This window comes from Dermatophagoides farinae, chromosome 3 (genome assembly GCF_024713945.1).
Source record: "Dermatophagoides farinae isolate YC_2012a chromosome 3, ASM2471394v1, whole genome shotgun sequence".
Classification (NCBI taxonomy): domain Eukaryota; kingdom Metazoa; phylum Arthropoda; class Arachnida; order Sarcoptiformes; family Pyroglyphidae; genus Dermatophagoides; species Dermatophagoides farinae.
This window is the reverse complement of record NC_134679.1, coordinates 6,581,832-6,599,586: the sequence shown is the minus strand read 5'-3', so window position 1 is coordinate 6,599,586 and position 17,755 is coordinate 6,581,832. Positions and strand designations below refer to the sequence as shown.

The 17,755-nt window shown below is 29.8% G+C and overlaps 5 protein-coding genes across 11 annotated transcripts; 2 read left to right on the top strand and 3 right to left on the bottom strand.

Annotated features, from left to right (window-relative positions):
• Window positions 1–222: 222 nt before the first annotated feature.
• LOC124494846 (uncharacterized) lies at window positions 223–1,952 on the bottom strand. Its single transcript, XM_047058116.2, has 3 exons — window positions 1,776–1,952; window positions 1,362–1,703; window positions 223–1,276 (listed from the first exon to the last, which is right to left on the bottom strand). The coding sequence occupies exons 1-3, from the start codon at window positions 1,950–1,952 to the stop codon at window positions 746–748; spliced, it is 1,050 nt and encodes a 349-aa protein (XP_046914072.2). The 3' UTR covers window positions 223–745.
• A 357-nt stretch (window positions 1,953–2,309) lies between these two features.
• On the top strand, window positions 2,310–5,506 carry LOC124495103 (leukotriene A-4 hydrolase). Of its 3 annotated transcripts, XM_075729473.1 has the most exons (5): window positions 2,502–2,564; window positions 2,697–2,733; window positions 2,828–2,987; window positions 3,284–4,429; window positions 4,510–5,506. In XM_075729473.1, the coding sequence occupies exons 3-5, from the start codon at window positions 2,831–2,833 to the stop codon at window positions 5,415–5,417; spliced, it is 2,211 nt and encodes a 736-aa protein (XP_075585588.1). In that variant the 5' UTR covers window positions 2,502–2,564; window positions 2,697–2,733; window positions 2,828–2,830; the 3' UTR covers window positions 5,418–5,506. The 3 variants fall into 3 exon arrangements, with proteins under 3 accessions (XP_046914386.2, XP_075585588.1, XP_046914387.2); XM_047058430.2 differs by lacking the exon at window positions 2,828–2,987 and having other exon boundaries at window positions 2,310–2,564; XM_047058431.2 differs by lacking the exons at window positions 2,502–2,564; window positions 2,697–2,733 and having other exon boundaries at window positions 2,781–2,987.
• Akt (AKT serine/threonine protein kinase) lies at window positions 5,469–11,306 on the bottom strand. Of its 2 annotated transcripts, none has more exons than XM_047058437.2 (7): window positions 10,918–11,306; window positions 8,286–8,803; window positions 7,633–8,228; window positions 7,356–7,547; window positions 7,092–7,250; window positions 6,763–7,035; window positions 5,469–6,685 (listed from the first exon to the last, which is right to left on the bottom strand). In XM_047058437.2, exons 2-7 carry the CDS (start codon window positions 8,716–8,718, stop codon window positions 6,479–6,481), a joined length of 1,860 nt encoding a protein of 619 aa, XP_046914393.2. In that variant the 5' UTR covers window positions 8,719–8,803; window positions 10,918–11,306; the 3' UTR covers window positions 5,469–6,478. The 2 variants fall into 2 exon arrangements, with proteins under 2 accessions (XP_046914393.2, XP_075585589.1); XM_075729474.1 differs by lacking the exon at window positions 10,918–11,306 and adding an exon at window positions 10,110–10,470 and having other exon boundaries at window positions 8,286–9,089.
• A 575-nt stretch (window positions 11,307–11,881) lies between these two features.
• LOC124495152 (CB1 cannabinoid receptor-interacting protein 1) lies at window positions 11,882–15,413 on the bottom strand. 3 transcript variants are annotated; one of them, XM_075729012.1, is made up of 4 exons: window positions 14,336–15,413; window positions 12,863–13,724; window positions 12,555–12,794; window positions 11,882–12,484 (listed from the first exon to the last, which is right to left on the bottom strand). In XM_075729012.1, the coding sequence occupies exons 2-4, from the start codon at window positions 12,956–12,958 to the stop codon at window positions 12,302–12,304; spliced, it is 519 nt and encodes a 172-aa protein (XP_075585127.1). In that variant the 5' UTR covers window positions 12,959–13,724; window positions 14,336–15,413; the 3' UTR covers window positions 11,882–12,301. The 3 variants fall into 3 exon arrangements, with proteins under 3 accessions (XP_075585127.1, XP_075585128.1, XP_046914446.1); XM_075729013.1 differs by having other exon boundaries at window positions 14,448–15,413; XM_047058490.2 differs by lacking the exon at window positions 14,336–15,413 and having other exon boundaries at window positions 12,863–14,235.
• An 832-nt stretch (window positions 15,414–16,245) lies between these two features.
• LOC124495140 (glutathione S-transferase D7) lies at window positions 16,246–17,730 on the top strand. 2 transcript variants are annotated; one of them, XM_047058477.2, is made up of 4 exons: window positions 16,246–16,442; window positions 16,555–16,790; window positions 16,863–17,069; window positions 17,161–17,730. In XM_047058477.2, the coding sequence occupies exons 2-4, from the start codon at window positions 16,638–16,640 to the stop codon at window positions 17,533–17,535; spliced, it is 735 nt and encodes a 244-aa protein (XP_046914433.2). In that variant the 5' UTR covers window positions 16,246–16,442; window positions 16,555–16,637; the 3' UTR covers window positions 17,536–17,730. The 2 variants fall into 2 exon arrangements, with proteins under 2 accessions (XP_046914433.2, XP_046914434.2); XM_047058478.2 differs by having other exon boundaries at window positions 16,356–16,442; window positions 16,593–16,790.
• Window positions 17,731–17,755: the final 25 nt, after the last annotated feature.

Sequence of the window (17,755 nt, the reverse complement as noted above, 5' to 3'; positions counted from 1 at the left end):
TGATGAACGAATTTTTTCTTTTCTTGTTATTACTCAATTATTAATTGGCTTTCATACAATCCAATCGGAATTCTAAGATTTTTTTTTTTTTTGGTCATAAAAATCCTGAATCCGTGTGTGTTCAATCAAGTATTACTCTAATTAGCGAAAAATAAAATCATTCGATATTGAAATTTTTTTATTGATTTTTGCACAATAACAGATTATATTCTCAATGCAAAGGATTATTATGAAAAAAAAAAAAATGAAAATGTCAAACAAGATTATTTACTATTTACTATTTTTGGTTTTTGGTTGTTGTCGAGTTACATTAATTGACTTTTGGTAAAGATTAGCTGTTGTTTTTGTGTTTGTAAAATTGTTTTTTTTTTTGGTTGACCAAGAATTTTTTCTGTTGTCGTCGTCGTTGTTGTTGTTGTTGTAGCATGTGCTTTTTTCAAGATTTATCTTGACATTTTTTATTTTCTTTAAACTTGACTGTTTACAATCGGCAACTGGACGTGTTTTCGTTTGAAAATGTTTTTCTTTCGTATGTAATCTTAAACGATTTTATTATTTTTGGTTGAAATGTCAAATGGCGATGAATGGATGGATGGTGGATGGATGGATGGCTTTGTTTGTCGATTATCTATCATGTCATCGTGGCTTTTAGTAACCTTGAAAACATTTGGACATTTTTTTTTCCGCCGTTGACAATTCATTCAATTCAATTCGATTCGAACACACACACACACACACCCAATGACTATGGTGACAGCAATGGTGATGATGATGGTTGTGTGTTGTTGGTGGCGGTTGTTATTGTTGTTGTTGTTGTTGATGAAATTCGATCCACAATTCCAATCTCAAGCAAAGCAATATCTTCATGTTCATTATTGTCATCATTATCATCGAATGATCGTTCAAAGATAATCTGTTTTGTTCTTGCCTTACCAAATTGTTCTATCAAACAATTTACGGTGATAAAAATGTCTAAATCCAGATGTTTTTTTTGAAATTTTCTTTTCAATGTTTCATCGTCATCATCATCATCATCATCATTGATTAATTTCGTTATAATTATTGATCGACGATATTGTTTGATTAGAATGATTAAAATTTTTTGAATAAATGTCATTACAATTGATAAAATGATCGAAAAATATAGAAACCAAATCAATGCAAATGTTATACGATTACAATAATTATAACGAAGTTGACATAGACCATCATAATGGATTTCCATACCGCTTGTGCCAAATGTTCGTATCGAACATTTAGTGAATATTGGAAACATCTATCATCAAACACACATAACATCAAATTCGAAAATCAATAGAGAGATGAAAACAAAACAAAAAAAAAACAAAGAAAATTCTTACCAATTCAAATATATTAATGGGATATTTCGATGAAATGGTGAAAATGTAATATTGAAATATTCGTAAACCATACCAGAGAATTTCATTGCCAAAAGTTACATTCAAAATGGCCATCTGTACAAATAATCCCAACAGAATGATAAATTCTGTATCGAAAAATAGCAATAAACAATGATGAAATTTTAACGCTATAAATCGACGATGAATTTGATGTTGATTTAGATTCTTTGGATTTTTTCGTTTCCGTATTTTATGTTTAAAATAGCCATTATTGAATAATAATTTCGAATGTATAGAATTCAGTTTTTTTCGCAAGAAATTTGCCATAAAATTTATCGAAAACTATATATTGGAAAAAACAAAACAAAGAATTAAATTGAAATGACATACACACACTAGGAATACTAAGAATACCAGAATGGCAAATATGGCAATCAAATGTGGATAATAATCATGAAAATGGACAAAATAATCTGATTGATGTGAAACATCCAATGATGATGATGATGATGATGAATAAATATTTTCGAACCATGTTTGTCCATTATCATTATGTTGATGATGATTATGATTAATCATCACATAGGTCATATTGAATAAACAATAATGATCAATGAATATATTATCATATAATGAATTGTGTTGACAACGAATCATTGGATATATGGCCAAAGTGGATAAATAAATGATCAATATGTTTGAATGAAAATAAAAACAAATACAATGATATAACCATTGTAATAATGATGATTGTTGTAATTGGTTATATGAAACCGGATTAAAAATTTTATCCAAATCGAATCCAGTTAATTTTGAAATGATTTTTTCCATAATAATGGAGATTTCAATTTGAAAATTTTCGAATTATAATAATAAAACAAAAAAAAAATCAATTAAACAATGACAAAAATTGAATTAAATTGGACAAATAATTTTGTATATGTGTGCGTGGGTGTGTGTGTTTGAAAAGAAAAACCATACACGCACACATTGCCAATATTGGAGATTACCGGTGCCGGTAAATAATTTCAAATTTCATTCACACATCATCAATAATATATTTGTATGTATACGAAAATAATGGGCCTTTCATTGAGTATCGAACGTTTTTTTGATGATAATGATTTTGGAATCATCAAAATTATTTCGCCGAATCAGCTGATATTGATATTTACCATTGTTTCGTTAATCCTTTGGTACATTGTAAGTAATTATTATTGCAAGTGATTTTTGTTTGTTTGTTTGTTTGAAATAATAATAAAAAAACTGCCATCCTAATCAATTTTTTCCTTTTTCGAATTTCTCTTTTTTCCATGATAAAAATAATTAACAAAGCTTAAAGTTTTTATCAAACTCGCTTGCATTTTAATTGGTAAATTTTTAAATTTGATATTTTACATTTACTTGATTGCACTATACAAATAATCATCATAAATCTATGGAATCATCATCAAATCTATAAAAAGAAAATGTCAAAGCTTCATAAACGCCATATAAATCATCATCATCATTCGAATGAAATCGAACTACAATCATGCATTTCTATTTCTAACAACAATGGTCATGAAATACAAAATCAATCAATCAACATCATCATGAATAAACGATTTCTTCTGGTCGTCATTTGTGAGTTTTGAAACAAAATAATTAATCCCTTTCATCTGATGATGGTGATGATGATCCAAAATGATTCGACAAATATATGTCGCGGCCATATATACTGTTGTGGAAACGTTTCAAAAAAAAATTCCTATTTGGTTTAGAAAAGAAAAATTTCCAATGATGATCAAATTTTCCATAAATCTCAATGACTTTTTTTATTATTTAGTTTCTAAGCAGCAATTATATATGTGGTTTTTATATAAAATCACTTGAAAGATAAGATTTATTTTCACTTTTCTTTTTGTTTTTCTCTCAAACAGCCGTTATATTGGGATTGGCATTATTTCCTTTTATTTATTTCGTCTATATCAATCATCCAAATAATACCGACGAATTAACATCACTAAAAATGACTAGCCAGGATTCTAACCAATTTGTCAATCTACCACAGTCGATTGCTAAACTACAAGAAGAATTGAAAAATAATCCATTGGATCCTAATTCGTTTGCACGTGCTGATCAAGCTAAAGTTGAACATTTACAGCTGGATTTGACCATCGATTTTGAAAATCATATTATCGATGGTAATGTGGTTTTTTCTGCTCGAAAAATTGCATCAAAAGCTCAGTATCTTCAATTGGATACGATCGATTTGACCATTTTTGGTGTATATCAATTAATCAATGGTTCTAAAGAAACAATTCCATTTAAACTTTATCCACCTGTGCCTCAATTCGGTTCAAAACTTGAAATCGATATCCATGCTATTGATTCGGAAAAATTTCAAATTCAAATCGATTATCGAACCAATTCTACATCACGAGCTTTAATGTGGATGAAACCCGAACAAACGAAAGGCAAACGACATCCTTTCATGTATTCACAATGTCAAGCGATCAATGCACGATCATTATTGCCTTGCCAGGATACACCGTCAGTGAAAGCAACTTATTCTGCAGAGATTCGGGCACCAAAAGAGCTTCAAGTTTTAATGAGTGCTCAGATTACCGAGGATCCTAAAACAATTGATGATAATTTTCGGAAACATTTTTTCAATCAAAAAGTTCCCATTGCTTCATATTTGATTGCCATCGCTGCTGGTGATCTTGTATCGAAAAAAATTGGACGAATTTCTCATGTTTGGGCTGAACCGGGAACAATTGAATCGGCTGCTTGGGAATTTGCCGAAATCGATAAACTACTGGATGCAGCTGAACATTTTGCTGGTGAATATGTTTGGGGCGTATATGATGTTCTTGTATTGCCGCCATCGTTTCCATATGGAGGAATGGAAAATCCATGTCTAACATTTGCTACACCCACATTATTGGCAGGTGATCGATCATTAGTATATGTGATTGCACACGAAATTTCACATAGCTGGACAGGAAATCTTGTAACTAATGCTAATTATGAACATTTCTGGTTAAACGAAGGTTTCACTAGATTTTTGGAAAACAAAATTGGTAATTTGATTTCATTTCAAAAAAAAGATTTATAATTTAATTCAAATGTTTTTTTTTGCTGTATATATGTTCATCAACAGGTGGCCGGCTGGATAAACACGGTGAACAATTTCGTCAATTCACCGCATTGGAAGGTTTGGAAGATTTAAAATCTGCCATACAATATTATGGAGAATCAAGCCCATATACAAAACTATTGATCGATATTCATGGCATTAATCCAGATGATGTTTTCAGTAGTGTTCCATATGAAAAAGGTCATACATTACTGTTTTATTTGGAACAAAAACTAGGTGGTCCTCAAGTGTTTGAACCATTCTTAAAGGCCTATATCGATAAATTTAAATACCAATCAATTGTTACCGATGATTTTCGCCAATTTCTTTACGATTATTTCAAATCGGATTCGAAAAAAATTGAAACACTTGAATCAATCGACTGGAATCGTTGGTTTCATTCACCTGGTATGCCGCCTATTATTCCTGATTATGATAAAACACTTTTGATGGCCTGTGTAAATTTGGCAACTAAATGGCTAAAAGCCGATTTGAACGAAATTGATGCCAATCACTTTCCATTGGCTGAATTTCAGCACCTACATTCGATACAGCAGAAATTATTTTTCGTTCAAATTCAAAACCGTTTGAATGAATCAACAACAACAACAACAATGTCGGAAAAATTGTCCAAAATGTCAGAATTGTATGAATTAGCCACGATGAACAATTGTGAAGTCAAACATAAATGGATCATGTGTAGTATAAAAGCACGATACGATGATATCATTATAGAAGCCATTGATTTCGTTACAAAATATGGCCGTATGAAATATATTGTTCCATTATATCGATCATTATATCAATGGGAAAAAACACGACAGCTAGCATTGGATACATTCCAAAAGAATCGTCCAAATCTAATGCGTGTAGCAATCGATGCTATTGAAAAAGATCTTTATCCATCTATGAAAAAATCAAATCAGCTCTAATGAAAAAATAACCAAAAAAAAAAAAACAAACAAACAAATGTTACAAATGTGTTTTCTTAAAATCAATAAAAACTTTTTTTTTATTATTTTCATTCTTCCACAAATCACACAAATAATGAATGAATGATAATATAAATGGATTAAAACAAAGAGAGCAAGAGTGGTGTTTGGGAGAGTGAATTGGTTTCATAGAAAATTTAAAAAAAAAATTGGTTCTATATAATAGATATATTCAGAAACAAGAAAAGAAAAACAAAGAATTAAAAATTAAAAAAAAAAATAATAATAAAAACATAAAAATTCATCATTGATAGCTCATTGATTGTGAAAGAGCCAAGGATCAATTTTGATCAATCAATCAATATTTACCAGAATGAAACAAAACAAGAAAAAAATCTCCATATCTTTTGTAGTTGTTGAATGATTGTATATATGATGTTTTTTCTGTATTTTCAATGTATTTATACTGTGTGTGTGTATGTTGTGGGTATACCGTAGATTGATTCATGTATGAAGAAAATCAAGTAAAAAATAAAGAGAGAAAAAAAAGTGGAAAATAGACAAATAGATAAGAATTATAACAAAATTTTTCTTTTTTAAAAAAAAAGTTGATAAAAACAAAATACAATCTGAATCCAAAAAAGAAAAAAAGAATGAAAGAAAACGCAATAGGCAGAAAGAAGTGATGATGGTGACCAACTGAAAAAAAAGACATACAAAAAAAAGAATGTGAAGAAGAATTGAGAATTGAATTTTTTTTCTCTCACATGTTTCAATGGCGAATGAATGAACTTTGACAAGGCGGTTTTCTTTGTATGTGTTAATGGATCAATAATTTTTCTTGCTTATTCGTGTGTTTGGTAGAATAACGAAAATCTCACTCTGAATATGTGTATGTGTGTGTGTTTGAAAGAGACGATTATCAGAATGGCGGGATGTGTATGTGATTTGATGAAAAATGAGGATCAATTATCAATGATGAAATGAAATCATATATTATGATGATGGCGGCAATGATCATTATTATTTTTTTTTGTTTATTCATTTCAATAAATTCATCATCATGAATTTACACTATCTGCCAATGTTGTAGCACTGCCATGATAAGAGAATTGTTGAAAATAAGGCTGTTCAATTTCTTCGGAAATCAAACTCAACGTATTCGTACGTTCAGGTGGTGTTAGCTGTACTGATTCGCCAGTAAATTCTTGGTCAAAATATTTTGTATCAGTTTCACTTGTCACTTGTGGTTTAAATGGTGGTTCAATCTATGTGTGAGTGTTGGTGTGGAAATCGAAATATTAGAAATGACATTTTTTTGACAAAACAAAAACATTTTTCAAACCTTTTTCTCAAGGACATCTTGCCAGTTAACACCACGAAAGAATGGATGAAACATTATTTGTTTAGCATCGTCTGGTCCACCACCTAAACGATGAGTAGGATCTTTTTTCAACAATCCAGATAGCATATCTTTTGCTTCCGGTGAAATTGTCGATGGAAATCTAACTTCTTCCACAAGTATTAATTCAAATAGTATATCATGATCATTATTGTAGAAGGGCAATCTTCCTATAATCATTTCATACATGGCCACACCTAATCCCCACCAATCGACCTGGTTTATGAAAATATTGAAATTAGAAAAAAAAACTACAGCCAATTTCAACTCACAGCTCGGCCATAATCAGTATCATCCAGAATTTCTGGTGCCAAATATTCAGGCGTACCACAGAATGTTTTTGTTGTTGAACCATATGTGATCTCTTCTTTACAAAGGCCAAAATCGGCAATTTTTATATTACCCTCATTGTCAAGCAGAAGATTTTCCAGCTAAAAATAATTTTTTTTTCAAAACAAAAAAATAATTGGAATGAGAAATGAAAAATCCATGGATTAGCAAAAAAAAAAAAAAAAAAAAAAAAAAAAGAATCAAACCTTGAGATCACGATATATTATACCACGACTATGTAGATAATCTAGTGCCAAAATTATTTGACAGGCATAAAAACGAGTACGACTTTCAGAGAATTTTCTTTCATGTGTAAGATGGAAAAATAATTCGCCACCATTTACATATTCCATGACGAAACAAAGTAGATCTTCGGTTTGGAACGAGTATTTCAATGACTGTTTTGGATGATGAGAAGAAAAAAAAATTTTTTTTGTTTGTCAAATTTTTTTTTTAATTTCGAAACTGCAAAAAACAACTTACAATTAGAAATGGATGTTTCGTATATCGAAGGACACGATTTTCGGTCAACGTATGTGCCACTTCATCCTTTTCAATGATCACCTCTTTTTTCAACACTTTAATGGCGAATAATGAACCGCTTTTCTTTTCGCGGCATAATATCACTTTACCGAATGTTCCTTTGCCCAATACTTTTAAATATTCAAAATCATCAAGTTGTATACGTCGGCCACGTGATGATTCACGTGATGTTATCTGCAAACGATTCATACTGTCGGCCGTTACATTTGCATCGGACATTTCAACATCAGTCGATTGTGTTGGATCTAGTGGTGGCAATGATTGTGAAACATGTGCAATGGCCGTACACCATGCATCACGATCTTGTTCAGAATCAACATGAAATGTTCGTTCAATAATCGAAGTCCATTGTAGGCCACGGATAATGAATGTAAATTGTTTTGGTCGATCAGTTTTCATTATTTGACAACCACGTACAGTAAAATTATTCATTGGATCATCATAGTTGCCTGGATCGGGTCGTTTTTTAAAACCACGTAATGATCCATCAGTGAATAGAACAAAATATCTTGGACGCCAATTTTTTATATGTTCACCTATTAATGACAAATGGTTAAAAGTTGATTATCAAAATTAAAATGTGTAACACATACCTCTTTTATATATCCAACCTTCTTTTACAACTGTAGGTTTAATCATTGGTTGATGTGGTAAATGTTGTAATGGATATTGTGAATCATCCGATGTATATTCTTCAATAGCAACAGTAGGTGGAATTTCTAATGCCATTGATAATGTTAGATTATAGAATGCTCCTTGATTCGATATTGTTGTTGCTGATAATGATGATGATGTTGTTGGTTGTTGTTGTTGTTGTTGATGCTGTTGTTGTTGTTGTTGTTGTTGATGTAATGAAGTTGGCAATGTAATATTCGGCGGTGGTATACTAACTAATTGTACCGGTATACTTGAATCAACCATCATGCCTGTTGATCCGATTACTGATGATGATGATGATGGTGGTGGTGGTGATCCAAGTTGATGATGCAATGGAGATTGTTGTTGTTGGTGTTGTCCTTCACTCATTATTCTTAATGACAATTATTATTATTATTATCAATTCTCAAACTTCAGGATAATAAAGTAAAATATTTCGATTCAAGTATAAAAACTGATGATGAGAAAAAAAAACAATTAAAAAAACAAGTTATTATCATCTGCTATAAAAGAAATGACAATGAATCAAGGAATTAGGATTTGAATGTTGTCGTCGTTGTTGTTGTTGTTGTTTATTTTGCTGCTGCTGTTGTTATTTTTTGCCCATCCAGACACAAACACACACACACAATAAATTGAAGTAACAATGTTACTACCACAAACTACAGAGGGGAAAAAATATATTTGATCTGTTTGTGTTATTTAGAAGTTTGTCTGTCTATTTTTTTCCAGTCAATTTTCTATATAAAAGTGATGATGATGATGTTTATATCGATTAAATATATCGACAGCAAACCATATATCCATCATCATCATCACCATCATCATTCCATCAATTCGATTTAACCAAAATCAGCTACCACCATTCACCACACACACACACACAGAGAGACAGACACAGACACAAACAGACATGCCAATTGGATGCCAAAAGCGCCATTCTCAATAACCAAATTTATCATCATCATCATCATCATTCTAATATACACAAGAAAAGAAAACAAAAAAAAAAATTTTTTTTGTTTTGCTTGCATTTTTATATTTTCATCATAAAAAAAAGAAAAAAAATGTTGTTGTTGTTGTTGTTTTTGTTTTTCTATGGTGATGATAATGGTTTATGGTGATTATGTTGATGATGATTGTTGATGACAAAACAACGACAACAATAACAAAAACAACAACAACAGGCGACAATAGATCAGACGCTATATATATAAATAGAAGAAAAAGAAGAGAAGAAACTTTTGTTTTTGATTTTGCTCTATATTTATATATATATGGATTTGGAATAAATTTATTTTTGATAGTTTTAGTGTGTGTGTGTGTCTGTTCAACAATAACAACAACATACATCCGTCGGTAGATGGATTACCGTTATTACTATATGGTTAACATAAATACAAAGGGAAAGAATAAACACAGGCGTCAATATATATATGGAATTTGAACAAGAATAAAAAGGTGACACTCACTCACACAAGATCATCAGTATGTTACCTATGACATCAATCAATCATCAATCGTTTACAAACTTTTACTTTCCTACCAATTTCAACAATTAAACATTAAATGTAGGTCAACATTTACAAAAAAAAAATTGTAAAAAAAATGTGTAAAATCTCATCATCATCATCATCATTATCACTATTAAACACTAAACACATACACAAACAAAATTAATTGATAAAATTTTTATCAATCAATCAATCAACAATTCTTTGAATATAAAAAAAACAAAACAAAATAAAAAAAAATCGAACGTCAATGGAGACAAACACACGGAAACGATAATTTACGATTATCATCTAGGAAGAAAAAAACAAAATACAAATGATGTGAATCTTGATTCTTTTTTTGATGGCTTTTATTGTTTTTTGTTCAATCAACCCAATTGGCTCATCGGGGATGGTGGTGGTGGAAATATGAGAAAGAAGGTTATCGATCAACCACGTGGTTTTTTTTTGTCTTTTTGCTTTGGAACGTTAATGATCGTGATCATCATCATCATCATCATCATTCTCATGATCATCAGTATTGATGACAAGACAATATCAGAAAGAAAGAGAAAGAGAAAGCAAACAAACAAGCAAGTAAACGAGAAGGAAAAAAAAATCAAGATCCTTCGATCTTGTTTTTTTTTGTTGTTGTTGTTGTTTTGTTTTTATTTTCTTTCGCTTGTAGGAGAAAAAAAAAATTTCCAACATTATCTCATGTGTGTGTGTGTATGTTTGTTTGTTTGTTTGTCCTTCAACAACAACAACACACACACATATAAATATGTATATATACGAAGAGATATATCTATCTATTTAAAAAGAAAAAAAAACTAAAACCCAACATGTAGAGAATGAATGAAAGCATTTTTTTTCATTTGTTTATGATGATGATGATGATGATGCTAATATCACAAACAAAATGGTCACATCATTTAAATGGAGAGTGAATGAGAGAGAGAGAGAGAACATCTTTTTTTTTGCGAAATTTGACCAATCAAAAACAAAAATGGATGAATAATTTTTTTTTCGTGGAAAGAAAATTGAAAAATCATTGGAAAAAGAAAAACCTTACCTATATATAGGATTTATATTAGAAATTGAGTTTGATGAATTTTTTTTTCTTCTTTAAAATAAAATCAAATTGTCAAATTGTTGAATAATAAATTCTGATTGCCAGCAATCAGTAAAACACAAACATAGAAAAACAGTGAATTTTGTGAGTGTCGATGATGGAATTTTAAAATCATTAAATCATTTTAAAAAAAAATTTAATTCATAAAATCATAAATAACAAGAATAGCCATCATCATAAACAAAACCAACATAATCATCGTCATCGTCATCATGGAAGGAGATGATGAGAAAAAAAAACTTTCAATATCGAATCATAAAATGATGCTTTTGGTTATTTAGTTGGTTGTTGTTGGTTGTTGTTAATGTTACCATCACATATTCAGTGATGATGATGATGATGACAAAAAAAAACAACAACCAACTATCAACATTACCACTACCTATGACCGACAAAATTTGCCCATATTGATGAGCTATTTTAGTTTTTTGCCTCTACTTTTAGTTGTAGTAGTTGATAAATATGAAAATTAATGATTAGGATAAAAAAGTGAAAACAAAAACAGATTTATATGCTACTACTAAAATTTTTTCCAATTTCTATTGATTATTATTGCCGGTTCTGTTATTGTGACCACTACCATAAAGAATTTTTTTTTTTAAATATTCATATACAGAATTACAAAAATCGAATGTATTTCTTCCCAAATTTTAAATTCCAAGAATTTAGAATTCGGCAGCAACAATTTTTTTTTAAAAATTTCTTGAACATGCGCTCATCATCAACAACAACGACGAAAAAAAAACAAATTATGGATCGAATAAAAATGTTCAATCACAATCAAACTTGACAAATTTTAAACTCACTAAAAATTTTGAAATGAATTATTATCATCATATGACATTTTATTCACTCTCTCTTTTTTTCTGCATTCTCTCAAATGAAAACAAACTTCAGGTATGTATCATGTTTGTGGATTTGATTATTTTTTTTCAAAGAAAAAAACCAGTGCATCAAGTGTTTTACAGTATATGTTCCATTGATTAACTTCAAAAAAAAAAATTCTATTTCCATCGATTCTATTTGGCAATTGACTATGAAATGAATTCTATACAAATGTATGGTGTGTGTGTGTGTGTGATGGAGTTTTTGTTTTTATTTTGGCTGTTTTCAGTGTGTGTGTGTGTGTTTGTAAAATATTATGTGGCGCTTTAAATGAAACAAAACAAAAAAAAATTTGTACAAGTTTTTTTTTCGTTGATTATCATATTATATGAATGATCAAAGTTGATTGGCCAGCCAAGATCATTGATGATTGAGTGCAATATAGTGTGAAATATTGAACGAAGAAGAAGAAGAAGAAAAAGAAAAAATGAGAAATGAATCAAAGAAAACATTTCTTCAATATTGTTGAACAATTCATTCCGGATTTTTGTTCACATTCAAAATTTATATGTTTCAATTGTTGTCCCCATTGTAGATGGTCACGATCATCGGATTTATAGAATTTTATCTGCAACGGTATCTCTAATTTCATGTTATCTTGGAATAAAATGTTGATTTGTAGCTAATCACAAGAATAAAAGTGTGTGAAAAAAAAATTTAAAAAAAATTTTTATTGAAAAATAACCATATACCTTTGAGCGTTTACGTTTTTTATCCGGATTACAATCATTTGTATGCCATTGAAATGAATACATGGCACCATCTTCCGATGTGCTTTGATCGACAATTTTTACGCCAATTTCATCACCTTCTATAGAACGTATTGTTACCGATCGTACTGGCATTGGTGGCCGAATTTGTATTAAAAATTCATAATTTGTTTCTATTGGCAATTTTAATGTAAATTCTTCATCAAAACGTTGTCCATCTCTCTATACAAAACGAATCGAAAATTTTTTTTTGGCCATCAATAATCAAATGACATAAAAAAATGACTTACTTTGAAACAAATTTTCGGTGCATTATCATCGATTTGTGAACCATCCGGTTTCATACGATGAATTTCAACACAAGCAAAATATGTTCGTGTAGCCATTATGATGATTATTTGATAATCAACATTATTGTGTTGAATTAAATTGAAAAAGTGGACAAAAAAAATAAAAATGGATCAATGTGGATGGATCAATTTCAATTGTAGCTGGATCGATGATGATGGTGATGATTTATTTTGTTTTGGATGGTGTTTGTTTATTTATTTATATTCATTTTAATTCCATGGGAGTTTCACCCAAGTTTCACCCAAAATCAAAAAAAAATTATGTCTGAAATAACGACAAACAAACAAACAAACAAAAATCTGCTTGCGTTTTTTGTTTTGTTATGTTTGCCAGATTTAAGATTGTGTATGCGTGTGTGTGTGTGTGTGTGTGTGACAGAAGATTTTCTCTGTTTCAAGATTTTACAACAACAGAATTTTCTTTCTTTTTTTTATCCAGGATTGTTGTTGATGGATTTTGCGCATGATGGAAACAAAATAAAAAATCTCGAATTATATAATGATGATGTGATGTAAATGAAACCAGTGTGAGACAAGAGCAGAAATTCTGTTGTTGTTGTTGTTTTTTTTTAAAACTCCGTTATTATTCGACGAGATTCATACATCAGATTTTGTTGTAAATTTTTTTTTGTTCTATCTCTGGTAAAATACCCTTGTCGTAATGTTTTTGACCGCCGCCACCGCCGCCTGCCGTCATACTAAACTTGATCTAATGAAGATGATATCGGCCACTTTTGTTAATGCTTCAACAACAGCATTTTTTTCTCTCTGTGTGTGTGTGTGGGTGGGTGTGTGTCCGTTTCTGGATCAAAAAAAAAAATTGAATATGTAAAGTAAGAAACCGAGAATAAAATGAATCAACGAACCCTAAACGAAAATGATATAGAGAGAGAAACTTTGACACATGAAAACAGCGCCCGAATCTTTTTTTTTTCGTTGTGTTGAGCACAACATAATAATTCTTGAATCACTACCCGAACAACCCTAGCTACTTATTAGGAATATACACTGTTTTTTTGAAAAATATTCAAAATGAAAAAAGTAGAAGAATATATTGTTCTTCCTTTCTATATACATACTAGATCCGGAAATGTATGATTAGTGTGTGTGTGTATGTCTAATGCTACTACTATCATCACATTATATCTATCATATCATTATTGTTGGCTTCTACTACTACTACTACCACTATCTATCTTTTGAATACAACTGTATTATTCTGTATTCTGAAGAATCGACCATATATAGACCATATTCTGGGGTAATTTTTTCTTTCTTTCTTTTTTTTTGTTTGCAAACAAACAAAAAAAAACAAATTTACATGATAATTGAATTTTTTTTTCTCGTTAATTCATTCATTCATTCATTGAAAAATGTACCAATTGGTAAAGAAAAACATTTTTAGGTAAATACCAAAAAAAAAGAAAAAAAATTGTCATTGGTCGTTGACGCGCATGTTTGCCGTACGGAAGGAAGTTGGTTAGAACACATACACACACACACACACACCTGGTATAATTTATACCATTGAAAATCTATTGATTGGGTGTGTGCTAATTTATTCATTCTTTATTATTATAATTATCTTCACACTACAACAACAACAACAACAGCCACCAAAAGATTGATGAAAATTTTTGGAAAATTGAAATCGATCCATTAAATTGAATCGTTAACGACCAAAAAGCTGCTTTGTATAGAATCTTAATTTCTTTTTGTTGCTGCTATTGCTGTAATTTTATGATGATGTTCGTTGATAGTTATATTATATGTTGAGTGGCTGGTGGATGGAAAGAAAATGCTTTTCAAGTGTGTTTTATGTTGTGTATTCTCAAGTCCACCGAATTGAATATCAACCCGATGAAATATAATGAGATGGTGATTATCACAGGCAAGAAGAAGACGATGAAAATAAAAAAAAAATCCATATAAATTATTAGTGGCAAATAGTAGACACTGAATGAAACTTGTTATAACAAAGTAAATTACATCACACACACACAGATAAGTAGACACCTTGTTTTTTTTTATCCATTTACAAACACAAGCAGCAATCGTGTGTGTGTGTGTGTGAGTGAGCGTTTGCAATTATAATTGTGTAAATATAATAAAAAAAATGAATGAATGAAATGAAATGAATAAAAAACAAAATCACATCTCCATTCATCCATCAAATTAATGCTGATAATTTTCTTTTTTTTCATTCAATCGGTAATAATCATTATCATCATCATTGTAATATAGTTTGACAAGAAAACTTGGTATTAACGAGGGAGAGAGAGAAATTATTGCAACTATCCCGTTGCAACTTTGTTTTTTTTTCTGGTGATAGACAAGAATTTGGATATAATATGTCGATGGTGATGAGAAAATGAAATGGATCGGTAATGACACACACACACACACACACACACACGAATGTTACCTGGGAAACTTAATAACAAATTTATTGGATGAATTTTAAAGAAATGATGATAATGATGATTGCTGCTGTTGTTGTTGGTTGGTTGGTTTTCTAAAGTGCAATCGAATGAAAAATTTGTGATTTTTTTTTGCCTCTCATTTTTTTTCTGTTTATTTTTTTTTATCATTATTATCATGTGTGATGATTATTTTAAGAAACCGAGAGCAACAACAACAACAACAACAAAAATTATAATATCCAATGACGATTATTATCAATGGTAGAAGAAAAAAAAATGAAATTTCGCTTGTTCATTTTTTTTTTTTTTTGAGATAAATTCATATTTCTCTTTTCATCATCATCATCATCTATATAATGGAGTAATTTATTTATGAAGCAAAAAAAAAAAAAAGAAATATTGGCCTTCAATGTCCGTTATATTGTATTTTAAAAAAAAAATTGTGTGCTTGTGTTTGAAAAAGATGATGCTAAAATACAAATCGATGATTTTGGTATGGTTGATCGATCGATCGATTGATCGATTGACCATTTTTTTTTTGCTGTTTGTTTGTCCCAGAGGGAGAATTGAAAATTTTAACTTGATCCATGGGATATACCTTCTTGTTACGAATTTCTTAAAAAATTTTTCAATCGAAACAAAAATCAGAAATTCTTTGATCTTCAAACCTTAACCTTGAACAGTCACATGTTCATAGAAACAGGTAAATAAAAATACAAACGCAGCTGTCAGGAGTAAAAAAAAAAAATTACGAAATTGACAAAACAAAAATGGATAAACTGGTTTATTATATATGAAAATTAAGAGAAATGGCCTTGAATAAAATGTGCAAACACTGAAAGAAATCAATTAATAATCAATGACCACCCATGTGATGATGATGATGATGAACAACAGAACAAAACTACAGCAACAGGCAGTGTAAATGGTAGTTTTTGACGAAAAATAAAAAAATAAACGATCGACATCGAATCGAAAAGGGAAAAACGAAATTGTTGACATTTTATCATCGCACTGTGAGCAGCCATAATCGTAACCATTTTCGTCATTTCGTTTCATTTTGTGTACATCATCATCATCATCAACAAGTGCATAGTGTACGTGGTTATATCATTAGTTTTCAATTTGTTTTCAAATTAAATTAATCAATTTTTTTTGTAAAAAAAAAATTTTCCTTTTTTTATCTATTTTTTTCGGATTTTCAACCAGTATATATATAAATCTTTTCTTTTTCTTACTTCGAAAAGACTACAATATTTTGACAAAAAAAAAATCTGAAATAAAATAACAATATGCCCGAAATACGGCCAATATTTTATTGGATGCCTGAAAGTCCACCATGTCGTACTGTGTATGTTGTTGCAAAAATGATTGGCCTAAAAGATTGGGATATTAAATCGATTGATTTGACCAAATTGGAACAAATGTCTGATGATTATTTGAAGGTTTGTTTTTTGTAAATTAATCAAATTTTTTTTTGTTTTTGTTTTTTTCACCACTTGTTTTGTTTATCATAGATAAATCCATTTCATACGATTCCCGGTTATTTTGAACCACCAGATTTTAATCTTTATGAATCACGTACTATTGCCCGATATATTATTGAAACATATCGGCCAGAATCATCATTATATCCAATGAATGATGTACGAAAACGAGCAATAATTAATCGTTGTATGGATTATGAATTGGGTACATTATTTCGTGCCATGAGTGATGTTGTTGTGAGTGGTTGATGATGATTTTGTTTGGTTTTTTTTTTTTTTCTGTTAATTTGTTAATAATCTATTTTTGGTTATTTGATTATTGATTTAGCTTCCAATATTCAAACCAGGACAAGGTTTACCAAATAAAGAAAAACTTTCACGTTTCATTCAAGTATTGGAAGAATTTGAAAAAAATCTTAAACAAAATCAATTAAAATATTTGGCCGGTGGTAACGATATAACATTGGCCGATTTGGCCACCTATTTTACATTGATTATGTGTGAAGCTGTTCCAGAATTGATTGATTTAAGCCATTATCCAAATCTTTATTCATGGTTGAATCGTATTGATAATTTTATTAAAGAATTGGATTCCAATAAAAACAATGATGATGCTGGTGTACTTGTTAAAGCACAGGAAAATTTCTGTACATACGCTAAATATTGTCAACAACAAGCACAAGAACAAAAACGTTCTGAATGATGATGAATGGATATAAATTTTTAAAAAAAAAATGAAGAAAAAAAATCAATCAAAATATGATTCTGCGCTCAAATCATATGATATATATGTATTAGATGCAGCAAACATACACACACAAACACACATGATTTTTCAATAATAATGATAAAAGAAATATATACCACTCATTTATGATTAAAAATTTTTTTCAAATTATCATGTTTCGAATATATTATCATCC